General features: G+C 54.4%; 2 protein-coding genes across 6 annotated transcripts in view; one reads left to right on the top strand and one right to left on the bottom strand.

Moving 5' to 3' along the window:
- ACOT11 (acyl-CoA thioesterase 11) overlaps positions 1–6,925 on the top strand; it is a 73,698-nt gene extending 66,773 nt beyond the window's left edge. For all 5 annotated transcript variants that reach the window (XM_041771999.1, XM_041772000.1, XM_041771996.1 and 2 more), the window contains exons 10-16: positions 1,073–1,128; positions 1,917–1,983; positions 2,345–2,428; positions 3,299–3,432; positions 5,209–5,340; positions 5,907–6,033; positions 6,766–6,925. In XM_041771999.1, the coding sequence (XP_041627933.1) occupies positions 1,073–1,128; positions 1,917–1,983; positions 2,345–2,428; positions 3,299–3,432; positions 5,209–5,340; positions 5,907–6,033; positions 6,766–6,921 (756 nt within the window). In that variant the 3' untranslated portion in view covers positions 6,922–6,925. The remainder of the gene's footprint in view (positions 1–1,072; positions 1,129–1,916; positions 1,984–2,344; positions 2,429–3,298; positions 3,433–5,208; positions 5,341–5,906; positions 6,034–6,765) is intronic.
- A 63-nt stretch (positions 6,926–6,988) lies between these two features.
- Positions 6,989–17,940, bottom strand: FAM151A (family with sequence similarity 151 member A). Its single transcript, XM_041772001.1, has 8 exons — positions 17,648–17,940; positions 16,492–16,638; positions 12,612–12,764; positions 11,432–11,591; positions 9,869–10,093; positions 9,032–9,171; positions 8,160–8,303; positions 6,989–7,751 (listed from the first exon to the last, which is right to left on the bottom strand). Exons 1-8 carry the CDS (start codon positions 17,778–17,780, stop codon positions 7,078–7,080), a joined length of 1,776 nt encoding a protein of 591 aa, XP_041627935.1. The 5' UTR covers positions 17,781–17,940; the 3' UTR covers positions 6,989–7,077.
- Positions 17,941–18,580: the final 640 nt, after the last annotated feature.

Here is an 18,580-nt window from a genome sequence, read left to right as displayed (position 1 = left end):
CTCCACTCTGGCACATTGTAGTGGGTGCCCTCTGCAAGTTTCTAGTCTCCCCCTTAAAGTGGCTGTATCTGCATTCCTGCCTCACAAGGGTGTTGGGGGGTGTCTGCGGGACCCTGGCCCTGTGCTTGTCTAAGCCCTGTAGGCACTCAGTAAATGGTGACCATTATGAGGGGGAGGTGACGGGAGAGCTAGAAGCATATAAACAGGAGTCAGGTGCTGGAGTTCAAAGCCTGTCTCTTAAAAAATGCAATCTTGTGCCTCCTGTGGGCCAATTCTGGGCTTCCTTCTGGGGAGGCCAAAGGATGACTATGGAGAGGCACTCCCTCTGCCTGGGGAGGCCTGCCCTGCCTGCCTGCCTCACAGGCCTGAGAATTGGCTGTGAAAACCCCCCATCCACAGCTGGACATTGACAGTGGCGGCAGGGGTCGGGCAACGGGAGCAGGGGAGCCCGGCAGGAGAGGTGCAGCATATAGTTGATGAATGCCTCTCAGGCCTATGCAAGTGAATGCTCATGAGTGGGGAGACATTAGAAGCGGTGGTGAAGAGGGTGGGCTCCGGGTCAGGCCATCAGGGTTCTGTTCCTGGTCCCACTCCTTAACCCTGAGACCTTGGGTAAGCCACTAACCTCTGTGCCTCAGTTTACTCCTCTGAAAAATGGGGGATACAATGAGTACTGACTCTAGAGGGTTGTTGTGAGGCTTGTTTGACATTTTGCATGGACATGCTTTAGAGGACTGCCGGTAACAGCAAGTGCCCAGGAAATGTGGGTTCTTACTGGTGCTGCAAGTACCCTTTGCGATGCCCCTGTGCAGAGGAGGATAGTGGAGTCCAGTGAGGGCTGGTGTTGTTCCCAAAGTCACTCAGAGAGTCTAGGGGAAGCTGAGGCTGGAGCTCAGAGACTCGGCACTTTCCTGTCCAGTTTGCTTGGACTCTGGCTGCCCTGATGAACCTGAACTCCACATTTGGGGCTACAGGGCCTCCTTGAGCCCTTCTGGAGCAGACAATAACACAGGAGTGGGGAGGAGGGCACAGGTGGGCCTGCATCACAGCTTGTCCCTGTGTCCCTCCCCAGGATGGTGAGCGGCGCTACCGAGAGGCTAGTGCCAGGAAGAAGATCCGACTGGACAGGCAAGTGTGGGCTGGGTGGTGGGAGGGGTCACAGGTTCTGGGCTGTCTGCCTGTTTCCCAGGCCCCAGGGCCTGGCATTTCTTCAGTGCTGCCCTTGTGGTGGGCACTGGCCGGGCCTTTTACATCCACACAGCCTCACTAGCCGGAGGTCTTCCTGGCCCATCGTCCAGGTGAGGACACTGAGGACGAGGGGTTATGTGGCCACAGGCACACAGATAGGAATGATGGGCAGAGTGAGAATTTGAACCTGGCTAAGTCCAGCCATTTCTAAATCCTGGGTTCCTTCCATTGACTCTGATGCATGTTGGGCAGATGAAGAAAGGTCCTGAGAGGAGATGCAGCCGCTCTAGATGCATAGCCAGGTGTGCACCACGGCTTCGAAGCACATGACGGCCCCTAAAGTGCTGGAAATACTCTGGAGTTTGTGCTAATAGGAAAAGTGTGCCTCTACGGAGCACTTACCATAGGCCAACCCTCGTCTTCATGACGACCCCTCCCAATCCCACTGTTTGGAGGAGGCTGCTGAGCACGGCGGCCAAGCTGCTTAGCCAGAGAGTCAACTGTTCAGCGAGGGTGCAGGGCCCAAGCCTCCCCCTGGCACCCTGCTCCTGGCCTTGCTCTGCTTCTGAATGAGGTTGTAGGCTCTCAGCTCCTGTTTTCTGTGTGCCCAGCCTGCCTCCCTGGCCAGACAGGAGTCCCTCGTCCCTGCTGGGCTGAGCACAGGGAGAGAAGTCTTCTGAAAGACATGGGCTCCCCAGGGACCATGGTTGTCGTCTTCCCTCTTCCAGGAAGTACATCGTGTCCTGTAAACAGGCAGAAATGCCCCTCTCTGTCCCCTGGGATCCCAGCAACCAGGTAAGGCCTCTGCTCTGAGTGGACAGTCCATAGGCCCACGCTGGGGGCGGCGGGGAGTAGGACGCTGATTCTCCCTTCTTGTCATAGTGGGTTTGGAAGTAGGCCTGAAGGGGACCGGATACTATGTCATGCCTCAGGGTTGGCACAGTCAGCAGAGGGCTTTCCTCTGTCCCTGTTTGGTAGGAGGGGGGCTGAGGCCCCGAGAGGAGGGTGACACAGTGAGTTTGTCCTGAAGCCCAGTGCCCACTCCCCACCCCACCCCCTTCAGGGTCCAGTGTCCTCAGCCCCAGTCCTGCGTGGCCGTGGCCCAGAGCCCCCAAGGAAGGGGAGAAGGTGAGGCTTCTCTGTGTGCTCTGTCCAGGTGTACCTGAGCTACAACAATGTCTCCTCCCTAAAGATGCTCGTGGCCAAGGACAACTGGGTGCTGTCTTCGGAAATCAACCAGGTAGCTGACCCTACCTCCAGTAGAGGTGGCCGATGGCAAGCAACAGTTCTCTCAAACTGCTTGTGTCAAAAGGGGATTTCTTTCTTTCTTTCTTTCTTTCTTTCTTTCTTTCTTTCTTTCTTTCTTTCTTTCTTTCTTTCAAAGATGTTCTTATTTATTTATTCATGAGAGGCACAGAGAAAGGCAGAGACACAGGCAGAGGGAGAAGCAGGCTCCCATGGGAAGCACGATGGGGGACTCAACTCGATCCCAGGACCCCGGGATCACGACCTGAGTCAAAGGCAGACACTCAATCACTGAGCCACCAAGGTGCCCCAGAGATTTCTTAAAAGGAGTTGGATGAGACCATGAAACCAGTGCAGTTACAGAAACACAACTGCTCCCACAGGCCCTGGAATGAACCCCCAAATCTTTCTTTCCTGCCCACCCACCCTTTTGCCCTCAACCTCTTGTCTCTGTTGTTCTCTGCCCTGCTGCTTCTTCCCCCTCTCTGCTGCTTCCTCCCTGCTGGGATGGGGCCAATGCACAAGCTTGGGCTGAGGTAAGACATGAGCCCTGCCCATGCCCTGGGGACAGTCACTTCCCCACCGGTGACATCTGGGGCTTGGAGGACCCATTCCACTGTGGCCTTAGTCCCTGCTTCCTAACGTACCCTCCGGTCCACTCTGCTGACTTCTCTCAACAGCCCATTTTCACAGGGTTGGGACCAAGGCTCAGAGATGTTGAGTGGCTTTGTCACAGTCACACAGCAAGTCAGTGACAGCCCTGAGTTGGTAGCCATGGCCTCTGGCATTGGAGTCAGCCCACCCCACTGCCCAGCATGGCCTGGGGAGGGGACATGAGAACGAGGCTGTCCTCTGTCCCACACAGGTCCGCCTATACACTCTGGAGGAAGACAAGTTCCTCTCCTTCCACATGGAGATGTTGGTTCACGTGGACACAAACCAGGCCTTCCTGCTGCTCTCAGACCTGCTTCGGAGGCCCGAGTGGGACAAGCACTACCGGTGAGGGCTGAGCCTGGGGGGGCGGGGTGCCTGCTGGGGAAGCTGGGTCCCCGGGTGTCCCTGGCTGAGCCATCCCCCGTTATGCTCAGCACCTGCTGGCCTTTAGTCAAGCACGGGGGTGGGGGTGGGGTCGGGGGGATTGTAGTTATGAGTCAGTTGGGTGTCAGAGTCAAGGGCATTCTAAGCTGTCAGGGAAGAGGGACTGAACGGGTCACTTCCTTTCTAGGCCTGTTTTCCTCCTCTTAAAATGGGCACTTGAGGTGTAGGTCATGCATTTGCACTCAGGCATAGATCAGTGATTTTCAAAACCGTGTTCTGTGGAGTTCTGTGTCCCCACAGGAGGCTCAGGGACCCCTTGTGGAGGTTAGAATGCTGAGCAGGCGGGTGGGTCCCTCCCAGCTTCAGGGTAATGGAGGGAAAGGCCGGCTTGATGAATTCACCCCGTTTGCCAGCTCTTCTTATGGATATGTGCATGCAGATGTTATTTTTGAATGTAGTGAGATACTGAATATAAATGTTATTCCTATGAATACATTTGTTCCCTGAATTTACTGAGTCTTCATGGGAATATTTTCGTCCCGAGTTTAGCCAAGGAAGATAAATCTGTTCTTAGGAAAATAGCCAAAATTTCAGTATGTAATATGAGAATGTTAAAGTTGAAACTGATATTTTTTTCAAATCCCTTTAAAGTCATTTTCTGTTGTGTCAACATCCTAGTTTGGGGGGGTTCTTTGGTTATTTCTCCCATGGCTGCTTAAGAGGAGCCGATATTCTTGAAGGATATCCATGCATGTGGGTCTGCACGAGTTGATTTTTGGCAAATTGCCTTCCCCTTCCTACCCCCACCTATCTTACCAGAGTGGACCTACTTGTGGCTCTTTCTACACAGCTTTCCGTTTAAGGGTTTGGTGCACAAAGGCTGTTGCTTTGAAAAGTCTTGGTTGGGGCGCCTGGGGAAACTAGTGTCTGCCTCTGGCTCAGGTCATGATCCTGTTGTCGGGCTCCCTGCTCACAATGGCTCAGTGGGCTCCCTGCTCAGCGGGGAGTCTGCTTCTTCCCTCTCCCTCTGCCGCCCCCCCCCCCTTGCTGTGCTCTCAAATGAGTAAAATCTTTTAAAAAATTAAAAAGCCTTAGTCTAGGTGACCCCAAGCCTATTGGCAGTGACATTCTACAAAGCTGGGAGGTAATTGGTGGTGGATGTTGGGGGCATTGGGCCTATAGTAGGAAGGCATTTTTTTTAAAAAAAGATTTTATTTTGTCAGTTAGAACAAGCAGGAGGGAGCAGTAAAGGGAGAAGCAGGCTCCCTTCTCCCTATAAAATGGGGATGCTGGGTGCATCTATGGCATCGGCTGCTGTGGGATTAAATGAAACAGTATGGGAAAGCCCTGAGAACAGCGCCTCGCTCACAGCAGGTGCTCATAACCGGTAAACCCTTGCACATCCATGGGGAGCATGTAGCCCTGCAGACATACGTAGCCACCTGTGGGTGCATATCTGTGTGTGTACATGCAGCCCACAGGTGTGTTTGTCTGTGCCTGCCTGTTCCTGTGTCTGCATGCATTTCCCTGTATACATGTCTGTGCATGTTCCTGTGTGTGTTCATGCATGCCTTTGGCCTGGCCTTCCTGCCCTCCTATGGCCCTGCTGAGCAGGGGGTATGGTGTCCCCCAGACATCCACTTGAGAAGGCTGAAACATGGGAGGGCCTGGGCAAGACAGGCTGTCCCAGGAGCTGGTGTGACTCCCTTGAGTCCTGACCTCTGGACCTCCCTATAGGAGCGTGGCGCTGGTGCAGCAGGTGGATGAGGATGATGCCATCTATCACGTCATCAGCCCTGTCCTCAGCGGCGATGCCAAGCCCCAGGACTTTGTGATCCTGGCCTCTCGGCGGAAGCCTTGTGACAACGGGTGGGTGCCTGCCTGATTGGGGGCGGGGTGGCGGGCAGGGCTCATCTTCCTCCTTAGGAGGGGATATCTGCTTAGACTCAGCTCTTTGCTCTGGGACTCCACTTGACACCACTTGGCTTTTCTGGGCTGCTGTAGCCTTGCTGTGGCTAAAATGAAGACGGGGATAGATCTCCCCTCTGGTCACTTATGCTCTAAGGCAGGGTGGTCTCTGTCTCTGGGGTAGTGAGGCTTCTTCCTCCACCCCAGGCATGGGCAGACCCTTGCTCGTGTGGCCACCACCTCAGCCTCTGCCCTCCGAAGGCCCCATGTTGATCCAAGAATGGCAAGGCTGCCAGCTGGGCCACGGCATCACTTCTTCTAGAGACAAGCGGGTGCAGAAAAGTGAAGCATGAGATTCCAAAATAGGTGTCTCTTTGGGCGTCTGCAGTGTTGGGGCTTGTCAGAGTTTACGGGCCTTAGACTCCGGTGAGGGTGTCTGTGTTGAGGGGGCTCTGGAGCCTGAGCTGGGCAGAGCAGGCCCTCACCGACTCCTTTTGGGACCTTCTCTGCCCTTTCTCTTGCTCCAGGGACCCCTATGTCATTGCGATGAGGTCAGTTACACTGCCCACCCACCCTGAGACGCCAGCATACAGGCGTGGGGAGACCCTCTGCTCGGGTTTCTGCTTCTGGAGAGAGGGGGACCAGCTGACCAAGGTGAGGCCCACTGTTCCCTTCCTCCTCCCTCCCCAGACTCCCCCCAAAGCCACAGATGCATGTCCAGAGCTCGGTGCCGTGGGCTCAGTAGATGCCATACCTGCTGCCTGCCAGCAGGCTCTCTCTGCTAGCTTGAGGGAGCCCATGAGTGTCTGGGGCTAGAAACAAGCCTTCATTAAGAACCAATCTGTGCAGAGGTAAGACTGCAGGGTCTTGGAAAAAGCTCTGGATGCTGAGGGCAGAGGCCTGGGTTCTGATCTAAAATTCATCTCATTATTTATTTATTTATATACCTCTCTTGTCTGGAAATGCTTTATGTGGCTCTCAGGGCCCATAAAGCTCAGCAGGGCAGTCAGTGCTAATTGAAAATGTGGGGGAGGAGGCTGAGGGCAAGCGAGGGTGGGGTACTACAAGCAGCTCCCCCCTCCTCGGAGCCTGGCCACTTTAGGACCCCAAGAATCACCCAGGCAGGAATTAGGCTGGTGTTCACTTGCTGTTATGACCCTAGAGCACCACCATTTATTTGTGGTGAGCTCTGAAGGCCCAGCCTGTCTTCCAGAACCTTCCCCATCTGACGAGGCCGGCCCATGACTGAGGAAAGCAGGATTCTCAGCCCCCAGAAGAGGGGTCACACCACCCCCAGGGTGCTGGCTTGTGTTTGCTGCCTTTCCCATGGGCTTCATGCCCCCTCCCCCTGCCCAGCCTCCCTGAACATGGTGTCCTGTCCCACAGGTGTCCTACTACAACCAGGCTACCCCGGGCTTTCTCAACTACGTGACCACCAACGTGGCTGGCCTCTCCTCGGAGTTCTACACCACCTTCAAGGCTTGTGAGCAGTTCCTCTTGGACAATCGGAGCGATCTGGCCCCCAGCCTCCAGACCCTCTAGATGCCTACAGTAGCCTCCGCGTGCCCACTCCTGCTGTCCTGCCCCCAGGGACACACTATGCAGTGCATTGAGGAAGGCAGAGGCATTTATTGCTTCCTGCCTACCCCTGTGGGAAGCCTTGACCCAGGGCTCCGCCTGCCCAGCTCCAGTGGGCGCTCAGTTCCTGCTAACATCCGCCAGCAAGTCTTCACGGTAACTCCGGGGCAGCCTGTAGTAGACCCGGGTCCTGTCAACAGCCCTGGCTGCCAGCAGCACTGCCTGCACAGATGCATAGTCGCCCCCCTCTGGGCCGTGTTCCACTGTGACGGTGGCCCGGGGGGAGGCCGCCAGCAGCCTGGCCACAACTCCGACCATGTTCTGGCCCAGCGGCCCAGCCCGCAGCTGGAAGGACACAGGTTGCCAGAGACCCTGGCATAGCTCCAGCATATCCGTGAGCATCTGTTCCCTGTAGCCACTGCCCAGTACCTCCTCAGGCCAGGCTGGTGCCACTGTCACATGGGGGAAGACATTAGCCACGGCTGCAAGCAACTCCCTGCCAGTCACGTGGCCGGGGACTGTGAAACTGCCGTGGGAGATGGTGGCCCCGATCCACACAGGCCGGGTCAGGTGGCCGAGGGTGGAGAGGTGGGCCAGCGTGGTCAGGGATGGACGGAGGGCTGTGGGCTCTGCTATATGCAGATGGACACCCCAGCGTCCGGGCCGCCCAGCGAGCCGCAGCAGGCAGGCCTCCAGCGTCATGGTGGGACCTCCTGGGATATGTATGATGGGCACGGGGTCCTTGGCTGCAGGCCTCTGGAGGCCAACGTTCAGCATGATCATGCCTTCTCCGTCTGAAAGAGGAAGTGGAGACAATAGAGTCAGGAGTTCAGGTCATGGTGAGGTGTCAGACGCCCTTATTAAAGGGGCGGTGATGGAGGCAGCCAAGGAGAAGCTGGCGCCCCGTCTGCCAAGATCTGGGTGGATGGTCTGGGCTCCAGGTAGAAAGGGTATTTTACAAAGGTTCCCGGGGGTCATGGGAATGACGTGATGAGCCGCTGGCCCAGCCCCGGGGCCTGTGCCTGCCTCTCCCTCAGGGATATGAGCCTTAGGAGTCCTGTTCTCTTGATACCACCGTACTCTGCAGGCGCCACCGGGCATCCGGCACATCGCCATGGTAACCGAGGCCCTAGCTTCCTGCCCCGAGCAAAGGAAGGGCCCGCGGGTGGGCTAGGAGCACAGGGGCTGAAGGCCCATCTCACCTGGTAGGCTAACTGTGGCGGTTCTCCTGTTGCCCTGGATGTCAGGAACCAGCCACTCCACGCTCAGACCGTCCCCCCCGGGGGCCTGGAGAAGAGGTATCAGGCTGCCTCCCGTGTAGTAAATTCGCTTCCGCGTGGCATTTGCTGTGGACCCCAAATTGTCAAGATGAAGTGACCACCATTCACCGAGCACCTTCTCTGCGCCCTGTGCCCACACACGCTTTTCTCAGTCCTGAGGCAGAGGTTCTCCCCTTGGGGATGACAAGACGGGACTTGCCCAAGGTCCCACAGCCAACAAGTAAGGTCCCACAGCCAACAAGCAGAGTTACTGGGGTTGGAACCTGATGGAGCTGAGTTGGCCTGGCCCCAAAGCCAGAATTCCACCTCCCCTCACCTATGTGACTTCCATGGTAGTAATGTTGAGTCTACTACTGGGTTTGAGTCAATGGGTTTCCTCTGAGATGACTTAACTGCAGGGTCTCCTAGGTCCAGGGTCAAGGGGATGAGGGGTTGGGACAAGCGAATGGGTAACATCTGGGCCACTAATTAGTACGTGCACTGGAGGGGGGGGTGGTCTCTGAGGAACTATACTGTAAAGGAACCGAACATGGCTTTGCATCTGAGCTGTGCTACGTACAAGCGAATGACTGTGTAGGTTACTTGTTTCCTCAACTACAAAATGGAATCCTTGCTTCTGGCCTACCATACCGAGCTCTGGCACACCATAGGATCCTTTGACCTGATTCCACTCTGAATTTTCCCTTCTGATGATGCTACATCACCCCTCCAGCTCTGCTCCACTGTCTACCAATGGTACCCTGTGCAGAATCCAGGCCCACCACCCTCCCTGTCCACCGCACACCCCTCCGTACCGGCCAGCTGCTTGAACTTCGACAGGACAGGCTCGAAGAGGTCATAGTAGACTTGGTGGGGAGCGCTGTTGTCTCGGATATAGAGGAGATCGTCCACTGACACGGGGTCCATGACACCTTGCCACAGTGTCAGGCTGTACCTGCAGCCCAGAGAGCCAGCTCAGCAAGGTCCACGGCCCCACTCCTGTGCTCAGAACTGGAGCCTCACTGGGCAGGGATAGGGCATCTGGCCTTCAGCTTCCCACCAGCCCCTTCTCCCCTGAGAACTACCCCCTTCCCAGGAGCAGGAGAAGCCACAGGAGCTTCAGAAGGGAGAATGAGTGAGACGCTGAGCAGGAGGGGCCAGCCTGCCCTGCATCCTCACTGGGAGTGTCTATTTCTGCTCCTGTCTTAGGAAAGGGACAGGGACAGAAAGGGATGGGTACAGGGCAGTGGGGAAGAAGTTAGGTGTGGAGGGGGAACGGGACAGCCCTTGGAGCTCCTGTGGGAAATGGCTGAGAATGGTGGGACTGGACAGCTGGAAGCAGACTGTAGGAGTGCAGATGGGGAGTCCCTACAGGACAATCCTGAGCACAGCTGGCTCCCACAGGAGGAAGACTTGCCACTAGGTGGAGTTATCCACCAATGGACTGGCTGCTGGGGGTGGGGGTGGGGTGGGGGGGAGTCAGCCCATCACCAGAGGTACAGGAGCAGAGAGCAGGGATATTGTAGAGGATGGGACCACCAGTAGATATTGGACAGATATGTTTAAGCATCTGGAATCTCCCCTGGGGGCATTGGTGCCTGGGGGTGGGTTTGGTGGCTCAGGGACTGTGGCAGGGGCATGGGAATTCTCACCTCTTCGACTGGCCCAGAAGCCAGCTGAAGTGGGGCCAGGCAGCCCGTACCATGACAGCACGGACAGGGAAGGTGACCTTCTGTGGCAGTGCTCCCAGCAGCCCCTGCATCTTCTCCACCATGGCTCGGGTGTATGTTGAATTTGAGAACAGGGGCACATAGAAGGTGGTCCAGCCCGGAGACAGGGTGGCTTCAGGATACTTCTCCTGGACCAAGGCCAAGAACCTGCCAAGGAACAGAGATACTGGCCTTTGTGAACCTTGCTGGCCCCTTCCTCACCTCCGGGGTTCCCATCACTGTGCTAGTCCTATGGAATGTAGACTATGAAGACAGAAGCAGAGTCCTAAAGAGAAAAAGTGACTTACTGAGGTCCTACAAATGAGGCATGGACTTTGGAACCAGGGGGTTCTGGGTTGAGGTCCCACCTCTAACCTTGGGCAGTTCATTCAACCTCGTTGATTATCAAAGATGGCATCCCTTCTGGTAGGGCAGGGCCTCTTCAGCATCACCATTGGGACAGGAGAGACAAACCAGGGCCCCAGATGTGGGGATTTAGACTCTTTAGTCATGAGTCTAAAACTTCAGATATTATTTTTAAATTCCGTTTAAATTTTGCCCTGATTTCAATTTTATTCTTGCCCTTTCCTTCTCCCCAAACTGTTGAGTAAGATCAATGCTCCAAGAAGATGAGCCATATTTATCTTGGGCCGCTGACTACATTTTTCCAACTGCTGCTTTCCAAAGGCACCTCAGTTTGAGAATCACAATAAATATTGGACGGGTGGATTGTTGGCTGGCTGGCTGGACAGATGGAGAGATGGATGATTAGAATCAGGAAGACACCTGGCTTTGAATCTTTGTTCTGCAATATTTAGACTTAGGCCAGTCATACAACTACGATGAGCTAGTTCCTATACTAATGAAGTGAAAATAATAGTACCTACCTCATTTTCTTGATAACGAAAGTACTTTTAGAAACAATGTCTGGGCACATAATAAACATTCAACAAATTGAGTCTCGATTACTGTCAGCTTTCTCTTCTGCAAAATGGGGGAGATTCTCTTAATCTAGTGTTGCTAAGTAAGGGTCAAATTTGACACACTTTCTCCTTTTGTGTGGCCTTTCATTATAAACTATAGAGCGCTAGGCAGCTGGAATATGTGAGGACTGTTGGTGGCAGTGCTGGGACTGCAGAGAGGCTGGGGAAGGAGTTAGCACTTTTAGACTTTTCTCTGGCAGGCCAGCCCTGCTGTGGTCACTGAGGATACAGAAAGGGCTGGGCCCTGTCTGCCCTCCCGGAGTCCACCATGGAGTAGGGACTACAAACCTGTCATCTGGCCGAGACAGCCCAGTGAAATCAGGGCTGTGTTAGGAGAAAGTGTGAATGAAGGCTCTCCGCAGCCTGGGATGTTGGGGTAATTTTTGGAGGAGGCAACGACTGGGCAAAGGTTCGCAGGGAATGGGGAAAGGCATGTCGGGCAGAGGGAACAGCATGTACAAAGGCTAAGGTCAGATTCTATGGTGTGGCTGGACATAGCTGGGGCAGAGAAGTGAGTACTCACTGCGTGGCATTGACCTCAATTGAGATGGGCACATTGGGGCCCCTCAGGATGTCGGCATTGATCCACACAGGCCTCCGGACTCTCCCTTCCTCTGTCAGCCGCCGCAGGAGGGCCAGCGAGGGGCCCACAGCCTTGATGCTCTTGAAGTCAAGTTTAATGCCTGTGGGGAGAGGGCCGAGGGCTTGGGGAAATGGCCCCTCATGCTCAGGGCAGAAGGAGCCAGCAGACATGACTTCCTGGAGCAGAGAGAGCAGGTTTGGGGTGGGATAGGGTGGGGGAGGAGGTGGGAAAGCAGGGAGCAGATTCCGGCTGGGTGTGAAGAGGGCTTTCCAGCAGGCCTAGCTGACCCCCAGGGGAAGGAGCTGCCCCTGCCCCTGGCGGGGAGGAGTCAGAGGCCACCTAAGGGTCTAGACTTAGGCTGGTGCAGGGGCCGGCAAGCACAGGATAAAAAAAGACTGTGGTTCTTGGACAGGGCAGGCTTAGAGGGTCCTAAGCCAACTTAGCCTGTGTGGAGGTCACGTAGCCTGCAGGAAGGGGTGGCGTTTGAATAGAAGGGGGCCGTGGAGGTGGAAGGAGCCCCCCCACCCGTGAACAAAGGCCTGTGCTATTCTGGCAGCGAGGGGTTGGAGAAGACTGGCGATGAGGGGAACCACAGGAGATGAGGCTGGGAAGCTGGAGAGGGTGGTTGAAAGCCAGGTCAAGGAGACAACACTGTCCAAGGACAATGGGGAGCCATGCAGGGCTGAAGAGGGGGAGTGACAAAGTTGGCTTTTTGGAAAGCTCACTCAGGTGTGCCCATAGTGATGGAGGGAAGATGAGAGGGCCTGGGTTTGGGGCAGGATGTGGGTGGATGGCAGAGCCGGGGAGAAGCAGGAGGCTGATACCTGGATTCTGACCGAAACTGGCAGATGGACCCGGGAGGGAAGGGCAGACCTGGGCTTTGAATAGGTTGTACCCAGTTTTGGAGGATTCAGAGGGAGCAATCTGAGCAAGTCTGGTGCTTTATGGTGTACCTTGCCCTTTCCCAAACCCCACCTCACTTAGAATGCCCTGGGCCTGGGCGTCCGGAATGCCTGGTTGGGAAAGTCCAGGCAATGAGCTGGGAGACTGGGACTGTCCTGGCTTGGGGGATGGGGGGGAGGGGACCACAGGGCCAGGGAGGGGTTGAGAGAGTCCTTACCCTTCTGGGAAGAGGCCAGCACAGCCTCCAGCCACTGCTGCAGGGTGTTGTCGCTGTAGATGGCTGGCGGGTGCGCCATGATGGGGACCCCTGTCTCGTTGGCTGTGTCAAGTCCTTCTATGTTGACGTCTGCCTCCAGGACCATGGCGTTGCCTGGGCGAGACGCAGAACTCGGTCAGTTCCTTTTGCAATTTTTTTTTCCCCATCATCATCATAGTGTGACACATTTATCAAAGAACATTTGGAAAATACGGAAAAGCAGGAAGAACAATACTCATCCACATTTCCATCATAGGTCACATTTTGATGTATTTTCTTCCATCTTTGTCTATGTATGACCCCCATCATACATAGCTGACCCCCAGGGGAAGCTGCATCATTGAGACCATGCTGCATTTATAATTTTAATCTTTTTCAATATTATGACATTTTCACAATCATTTCTTTTTTAAAGGCTACAAATGCTCTGTTTGAGGGTGCTCACCATGATTTCGTTAGCCACCTCTTCTTCCTGAGACATTTTGGTAGTTTCCAATTCTTTGCTAATAATGATGCATATTTCATCCCGGTTTTTGAATTATTTCTAATCCCTACTTGTGGAATTTGAGGCAGGGCCATGCAGGGCCATTTTTAAAACCCGTATTATCAAATTACTGTCTAGAAAAATTGTTCTGATTCATGTTCCCGCCTGAAGTACAAGAGCTTGCCTATCTCCCTGTGCCATAAAAGCACAGAGCATTGTTATTTTAATTTTTTTAATAATTTTATTTATTTTTTTAAATTTAATTTTATTTTTTAAATTATTTTATTTATGATAGGCACACAGTGAGAGAGAGAGAGGCAGAGACATAGGCAGAGGGAGAAGCAGGCTCCGTGCACCGGGAGCCTGATGTGGGATTCGATCCCGAGTCTCCAGGATCATGCCCTGGGCCAAAGGCAGGCGCCAAACCGCTGCACCACCCAGGGATCCCTGTTATTTTAATTTTTAAATTTCAATTTTTAAAATCCTGTCCTCCAGAAGTCGGTCTAGGAGGGAGCTAAGGCCTTCCCAGTGGAAGTGGACCCAGAAGTCCCTGCCAGAGTCACTGGGCATTTGGGGTGTGTAGTGGAGGGGCGGGGGACGGGGGTCGAGTTCAGCTCTACAGCCTCACAAAAGGCCTTTTCTCCTGGTTTACACTCACAACCTCCTGACTTCTCACCTCTAGACCTGCTCTACCCAGCAACTGAGTGAGTATTCTATTCATGTCACCCAAGAACTGTTAAAATCCAAGCTCTGATCAGCGGGTCAGGGGCGGGGCTGAGACTGCATATCTAAAGAAAGCTTCTAGGGAGAGCTGGCCAGGGACCACACTTTGAGTAGTGAGGCTTGAATTTGTTTTGTCCTCCCATCTCTGGACTCTTCCTCCTGGCTGTTGCCTTGGCAACACTCTTCCCTCTGCAGCTTTACTAGGCTACCTTCTGCTCATCTGCTAGCATTGGCTTAAAATATCACTTCCTTGGGGAGGCCATGCCGAACCCTATGTCCAGTCTGCCTTAGTCATCTGCCTCTGTGCTACTCTTCTGAGTGCTTGGCCCTGTGTAGTTAGTTGCTCACTTAATTAACCTCAGCCTTCCTGAGTGTGGTCACCAAGGGTGCAGGGTTGGGATCTGAACTGACCATCACTTGATTGGGTGCCTAGATGGTATCAGGCCTAAAAAAATGGTTGTTGAATGATGAACAACTGAATGGATTAATGATAGAAAAGTCAAGATCAGTAAACCCAGGGCGGGCCCCGATGGCTTAGCGGCTTAGCGGTTTAGCGCCGCCTTCAGCCCAGGGCATGATCCTGGAGTCCTGGGATTGAGTCCCACATCGGGCTCCCTGCATGGAGTCTGCTTCTCCCTCTGCCTGTGTCTCTGCCTCTCTCTCTCTCTGTTTCTAATAAATAAAACCTTGAAAAAAAAAAAAAAGGATCAGTAAGCCCAGGTCCAGAAAGATAAGCTTGGCCAAAGCTGCAGATAATTTTTGCAGATTTCTCTAAAACCTGGGTGCTTAGATTTCCAGGAGGGGGAGGAAGGTGAGTGCTGGGATGTCCCTGGCAGTGAGCCAGGCATTTCACATCATCCCATTTCATCCCAAAATTATGGACCCTGCTTCTAGAGTGCGGACTCCCTGGTTTCCTCACTGGCGAGATGGGGATGACCTCCCCAGGCCATGGAAACAGGATGTGAACATAAAAACACATTGTTAAACCATGAAGGGCTTTATGAAGGCCGCCTTCATTTTCTGACTTGAGCACAAAATTCTTTTATCTCGTGGTTCGTTGGGAATGCAGAGGGAGGGGTCCAAAAGGCTTGGGGCCCCAGTGAGGCCTGGATAAATCAGGCTGGAACTGGGTTGGGCTGCAGGTAAGAGCTCAATGAGAATGGATGCATTGGGGTCTCCTTCCCCATCCAATGGTGGGGGAGCATTCCAGTCTCAGGGACACAGGGGTGCATCGAGAGCCATCTGAGTCATTATGACCCTCTGATGCTGCTGCTGCTTGGCTTGACTTGCACTAACTGCCTCCCTTGGAGACACTGGGAGCCCCTCGGCAAGGGGGCTAGATGTGATTAGGTCACATCTCATTTCTGAGCCTTCCTCCTGGGATTGACCCAGGGACTCAGTGAATGCTCAGTGAATTGGACTGAAGACCAGTGGAAAGTACATTTTGGACCTAACGTGCCTCCTTGTGATTGCCACCTACCCCCAACAACTTCTTCCTGGCAAAATCGTCTCATCATGAAAAGTTGTTACTTGCCTTTAGATGCTGAATCTGGTGTTTGGGTGGGGTGTGAGGAGGGAAGGACCCATTTCCTGTGGCCCCAGGAGGGAAGGAGGGCTGGCTCCCCAGGGAGTGGACAGGAAGTTATGGAGCTCTCCCCTCACCTCACCCCCGCATGTCAGGACAGACCTGAACCCAGACTGCAGGCGTGAGCACTGGGATACATAGGTAGCAATCTATGCTACTCTGGCAGGTTACTTGTCTTCTCTGTACCTTTTTCTCACAAAAATTAAGTAATAGGATATCCTTGGTTAGGCATTCACTAAGTGTTTAATCATTATTTACATGGCCGTATCCCCCTCTTTGCCTGGGTTAGTCTGGTATATTTCTGTGGCCTCAGCATAATTTGGTTTGGATGATAAATGGTACAGAAAGTCTACCTATCCACGTTCTGCAGAGGGAAAAACTGAACTGTGGACAGATGATGTCACCTGTCCCAAATCACTTGGCAGTAAAGGGCCAAGGTCAGATATGAACCCAGTTCTGATTTCACCAGCCTAACCCTGCCCCTGGGTTTCACTCAGGGTCCTCACCCCAGCTGTGCACCACCCTACTTCCCAGGGGCCTACTCCAGTGATGTAGCAGAACCCTCAGGAGGAAACTGGGCCTCTGGATCCCTGAGCTAGGCTAAGGGGCACCTCTCCATGCTCCCTGCTGGTTGGCACTGCCTGGTTGGGGCCGCTGGCCTTCTCTTTGGCCAAGGTCCTGATGTAGTGGGGCCAGGATGCGACTTGTGTCTGCTACCCTAGAGCCGCCATAATCACTCTGAATTGGAGGCTCTGAGGCATTACACAATTTGCTCAGCTTTTCACAGCTCAGTTTTGATAGCACTGAGGCTCAAATTCACATCTTCTGGCTTCCATAAGTTTTGAGGGCAAGGATCTCCTAGCCGGGACATCTGGCAGCTGGCAGGTGGTTGGGGTAGAGGGCAGGACGTGATGACTTTGGAATCAGACATCTAGTTCAAACCATCATGCCATGACATAGGTAATGCTGTCTCAGCCCACCTCTGCTCTCCTGTCATCTCCACCATCCCCTCCTCCCTGGCCTGTCCCAGTCCTGGCAGCCAGACTTACTGCGTAGGGCAGCTTCCATCTGCTCCCGGCTGTTGGCCGCGTGGTACCAGCTGACCAGTAGACCATCCTGTCGGCTGATCTGGCCCAGGCTCTGAAGGTAGTCTAGCATGTCTGCGTCGGGGCGGCAGACCGCATCCTGCTCACAGCCTGGAATGAAAGCCAAGGGGGCTGTTCACCTCAATTCTCACCTCTGCCTGAGACTCCTGCCCGTTTCATCCCATTGATCATCCCCGGGCTCCCAGGGCATGTCTAGCAGAGAGACAGGGACCCCAGAGTCATCAGCATTGTGAGAGAAATGTGTGGGCTCCTGGGCACAAGGAGATGCCCAACCAGCTGGAGGAGTCAGGAAGGTCACAGAAGAGGGAACATTTAAGGGGGCTTGAGGATGGGTGTAAATGTGACAGAAAAGGAGGTCTGGGTTATTCCTGACAGAGAAGACAGCATAAGCAGAGCCTGGGCTGACGGAAAGAGTGTGGTCACCTAGAGGAATGCCACTGGCCTGGTACAGATAACAGTGGAGACACGGAGAGGGCAGGGCTGGAAGGGGGTGCTGGATCAGGCTGTCAATGACTGTGAACGCCAGCAAAGGGGTTGGCCATGTGCTGAGGGCAGCCAAGGCAGCTTGTGTTGAGCCCCTCTCAGGGGCTGCAGAGCGAGGGCTGGCTGGGAGAGTAGGCCGCACCCAGAGGCTGTATGCAGGGAAGCCCCAGCAGGGATCAAGGACACTGGAGGCCTGAGAGCTCGGTGGGCAGGGAGGTCAGGCGGTGGGGAAGGCAGAGGCCTCAAGACGCCAGGCCTGAGGGTACAGACATGAGGCAGAAGGGGGGGGGGGTGGAGGCCACCCCCAGGTTTCTGTGGGAAAAGAGGGGCCCTTTACCCAAATGGACACAGGGAGGAGCGGATGTGGCGGGGGGGAAGATGGATTGAGCTCCATCTGCTGAGCCTGAGATCCACACGACCCCCAGAAAGGAAGGTCTGCTCAGGGGTACAGGAGTGAGGCCTGGGCTGAAGGCAACAAGCCCGGTGGCAGAGGAGGGGAAGGTTGATGGGGCCTTCTGCTGGGGTTAGGGTCTTAGTGGGGATGCGGGGTGGGAGAGGAGGCCATCAGAGCAGTCGATGGGAAGCCAACCAGACGGCATGACGGGAAGGCCCCTACCTGGCTGGTTGTGCTGCTGCTGCTGCAGCGTGAAGCTCAGGACCAATCCGATGGCAATCACCAGAACCACACTGACACTGCCCACAAGGGCCCATTTGGCCCGACTCATCGAGCACCCCTTATTGCAGCCCATGACGATCTTCTGTGGAGAATGCCTTCCAAGTCCCCACGGCTCAGAGTCTCCCAATGCTCTCTGTTGCTGGGATCTGCTGGAATTCAGGAGCCCCTGGTAGCATCCAGTTCTCCACCAAGGCACTCTGGCTCCTGCAGGCTAGGAGAGTCAACAGCGGAGATAGCTTCTGAGGCTCCTCCCCCTTCCCCACCCTCCTCTTCTATCCACACCCTCCCAGGATCTTAACAAATCAAGCAGAAAGGCCTACCACCTCCCAAATGAACTTTGAGCACATTAAGAGGCCAGAGAATGTTGGGCTTGCCTGCTCCTGCCTGGGAGTTGGGAGACCGGAGATGTAGACCCAGCTGGCCCTTGCTTTCCTGAGACCTGGAGCAAGGGGTCTTCCCCTCGCGGGCCCTGTTCTTCCCCTGTGCAAAACGTGGAGGCTGAATTGATCTTTTCCTTGTTTTGCCTTGCCCCAGGAAGTCACCAAGGTCAGGCAAATGTTGATGACAAGGACAGATTATATCTGCCAGAGGCCTATGAATTTTCCTTCCATCCCAGCTTGTGGTTGATAGATTATCTACCTGAGTTTGAAGCTAACAGGCTTGGTGTACCAGCCCCGATCACGATCATGCAGAAGCCACTCCTGGGGCAGCGAGTCCACAACAAAAGGGCAGAGTCACCACCTCATGCTGAGAGTGTCCTGGGGGCTCCGGTGTGGGAAGTAAGTTAGAAACTATCCCTACTTCAGGGACCCCGGAGTTTAAATGAATCCAAGAATCACCTGTAATACACACAGGACTTTGGTTTATAGAGGT

Source organism: Vulpes lagopus, chromosome 10 (genome assembly GCF_018345385.1).
Source record: "Vulpes lagopus strain Blue_001 chromosome 10, ASM1834538v1, whole genome shotgun sequence".
Lineage (NCBI taxonomy): Eukaryota > Metazoa > Chordata > Mammalia > Carnivora > Canidae > Vulpes > Vulpes lagopus.
This window is presented reverse-complemented; position numbering and strand designations above follow the sequence as displayed.

What these genes read in the sequence shown, in the direction of transcription:
- FAM151A (XM_041772001.1), bottom strand. Translation starts at nt 17,780, where the DNA reads ATGGGCTGCAATAAGGGGTGCTCGATGAGTCGGGCCAAATGGGCCCTT. An exon ending in ATTGAGGTCAATGCCACGCA is followed by an intron (nt 10,094 to 11,431) that starts GTGAGTACTCAC and finishes GTTCCTTGGCAG; the next exon opens with GTTCTTGGCCTTGGTCCAGG. An exon ending in CGCCACAGTTAGCCTACCAG is followed by an intron (nt 7,752 to 8,159) that starts GTGAGATGGGCC and finishes TTCCTCTTTCAG; the next exon opens with ACGGAGAAGGCATGATCATG.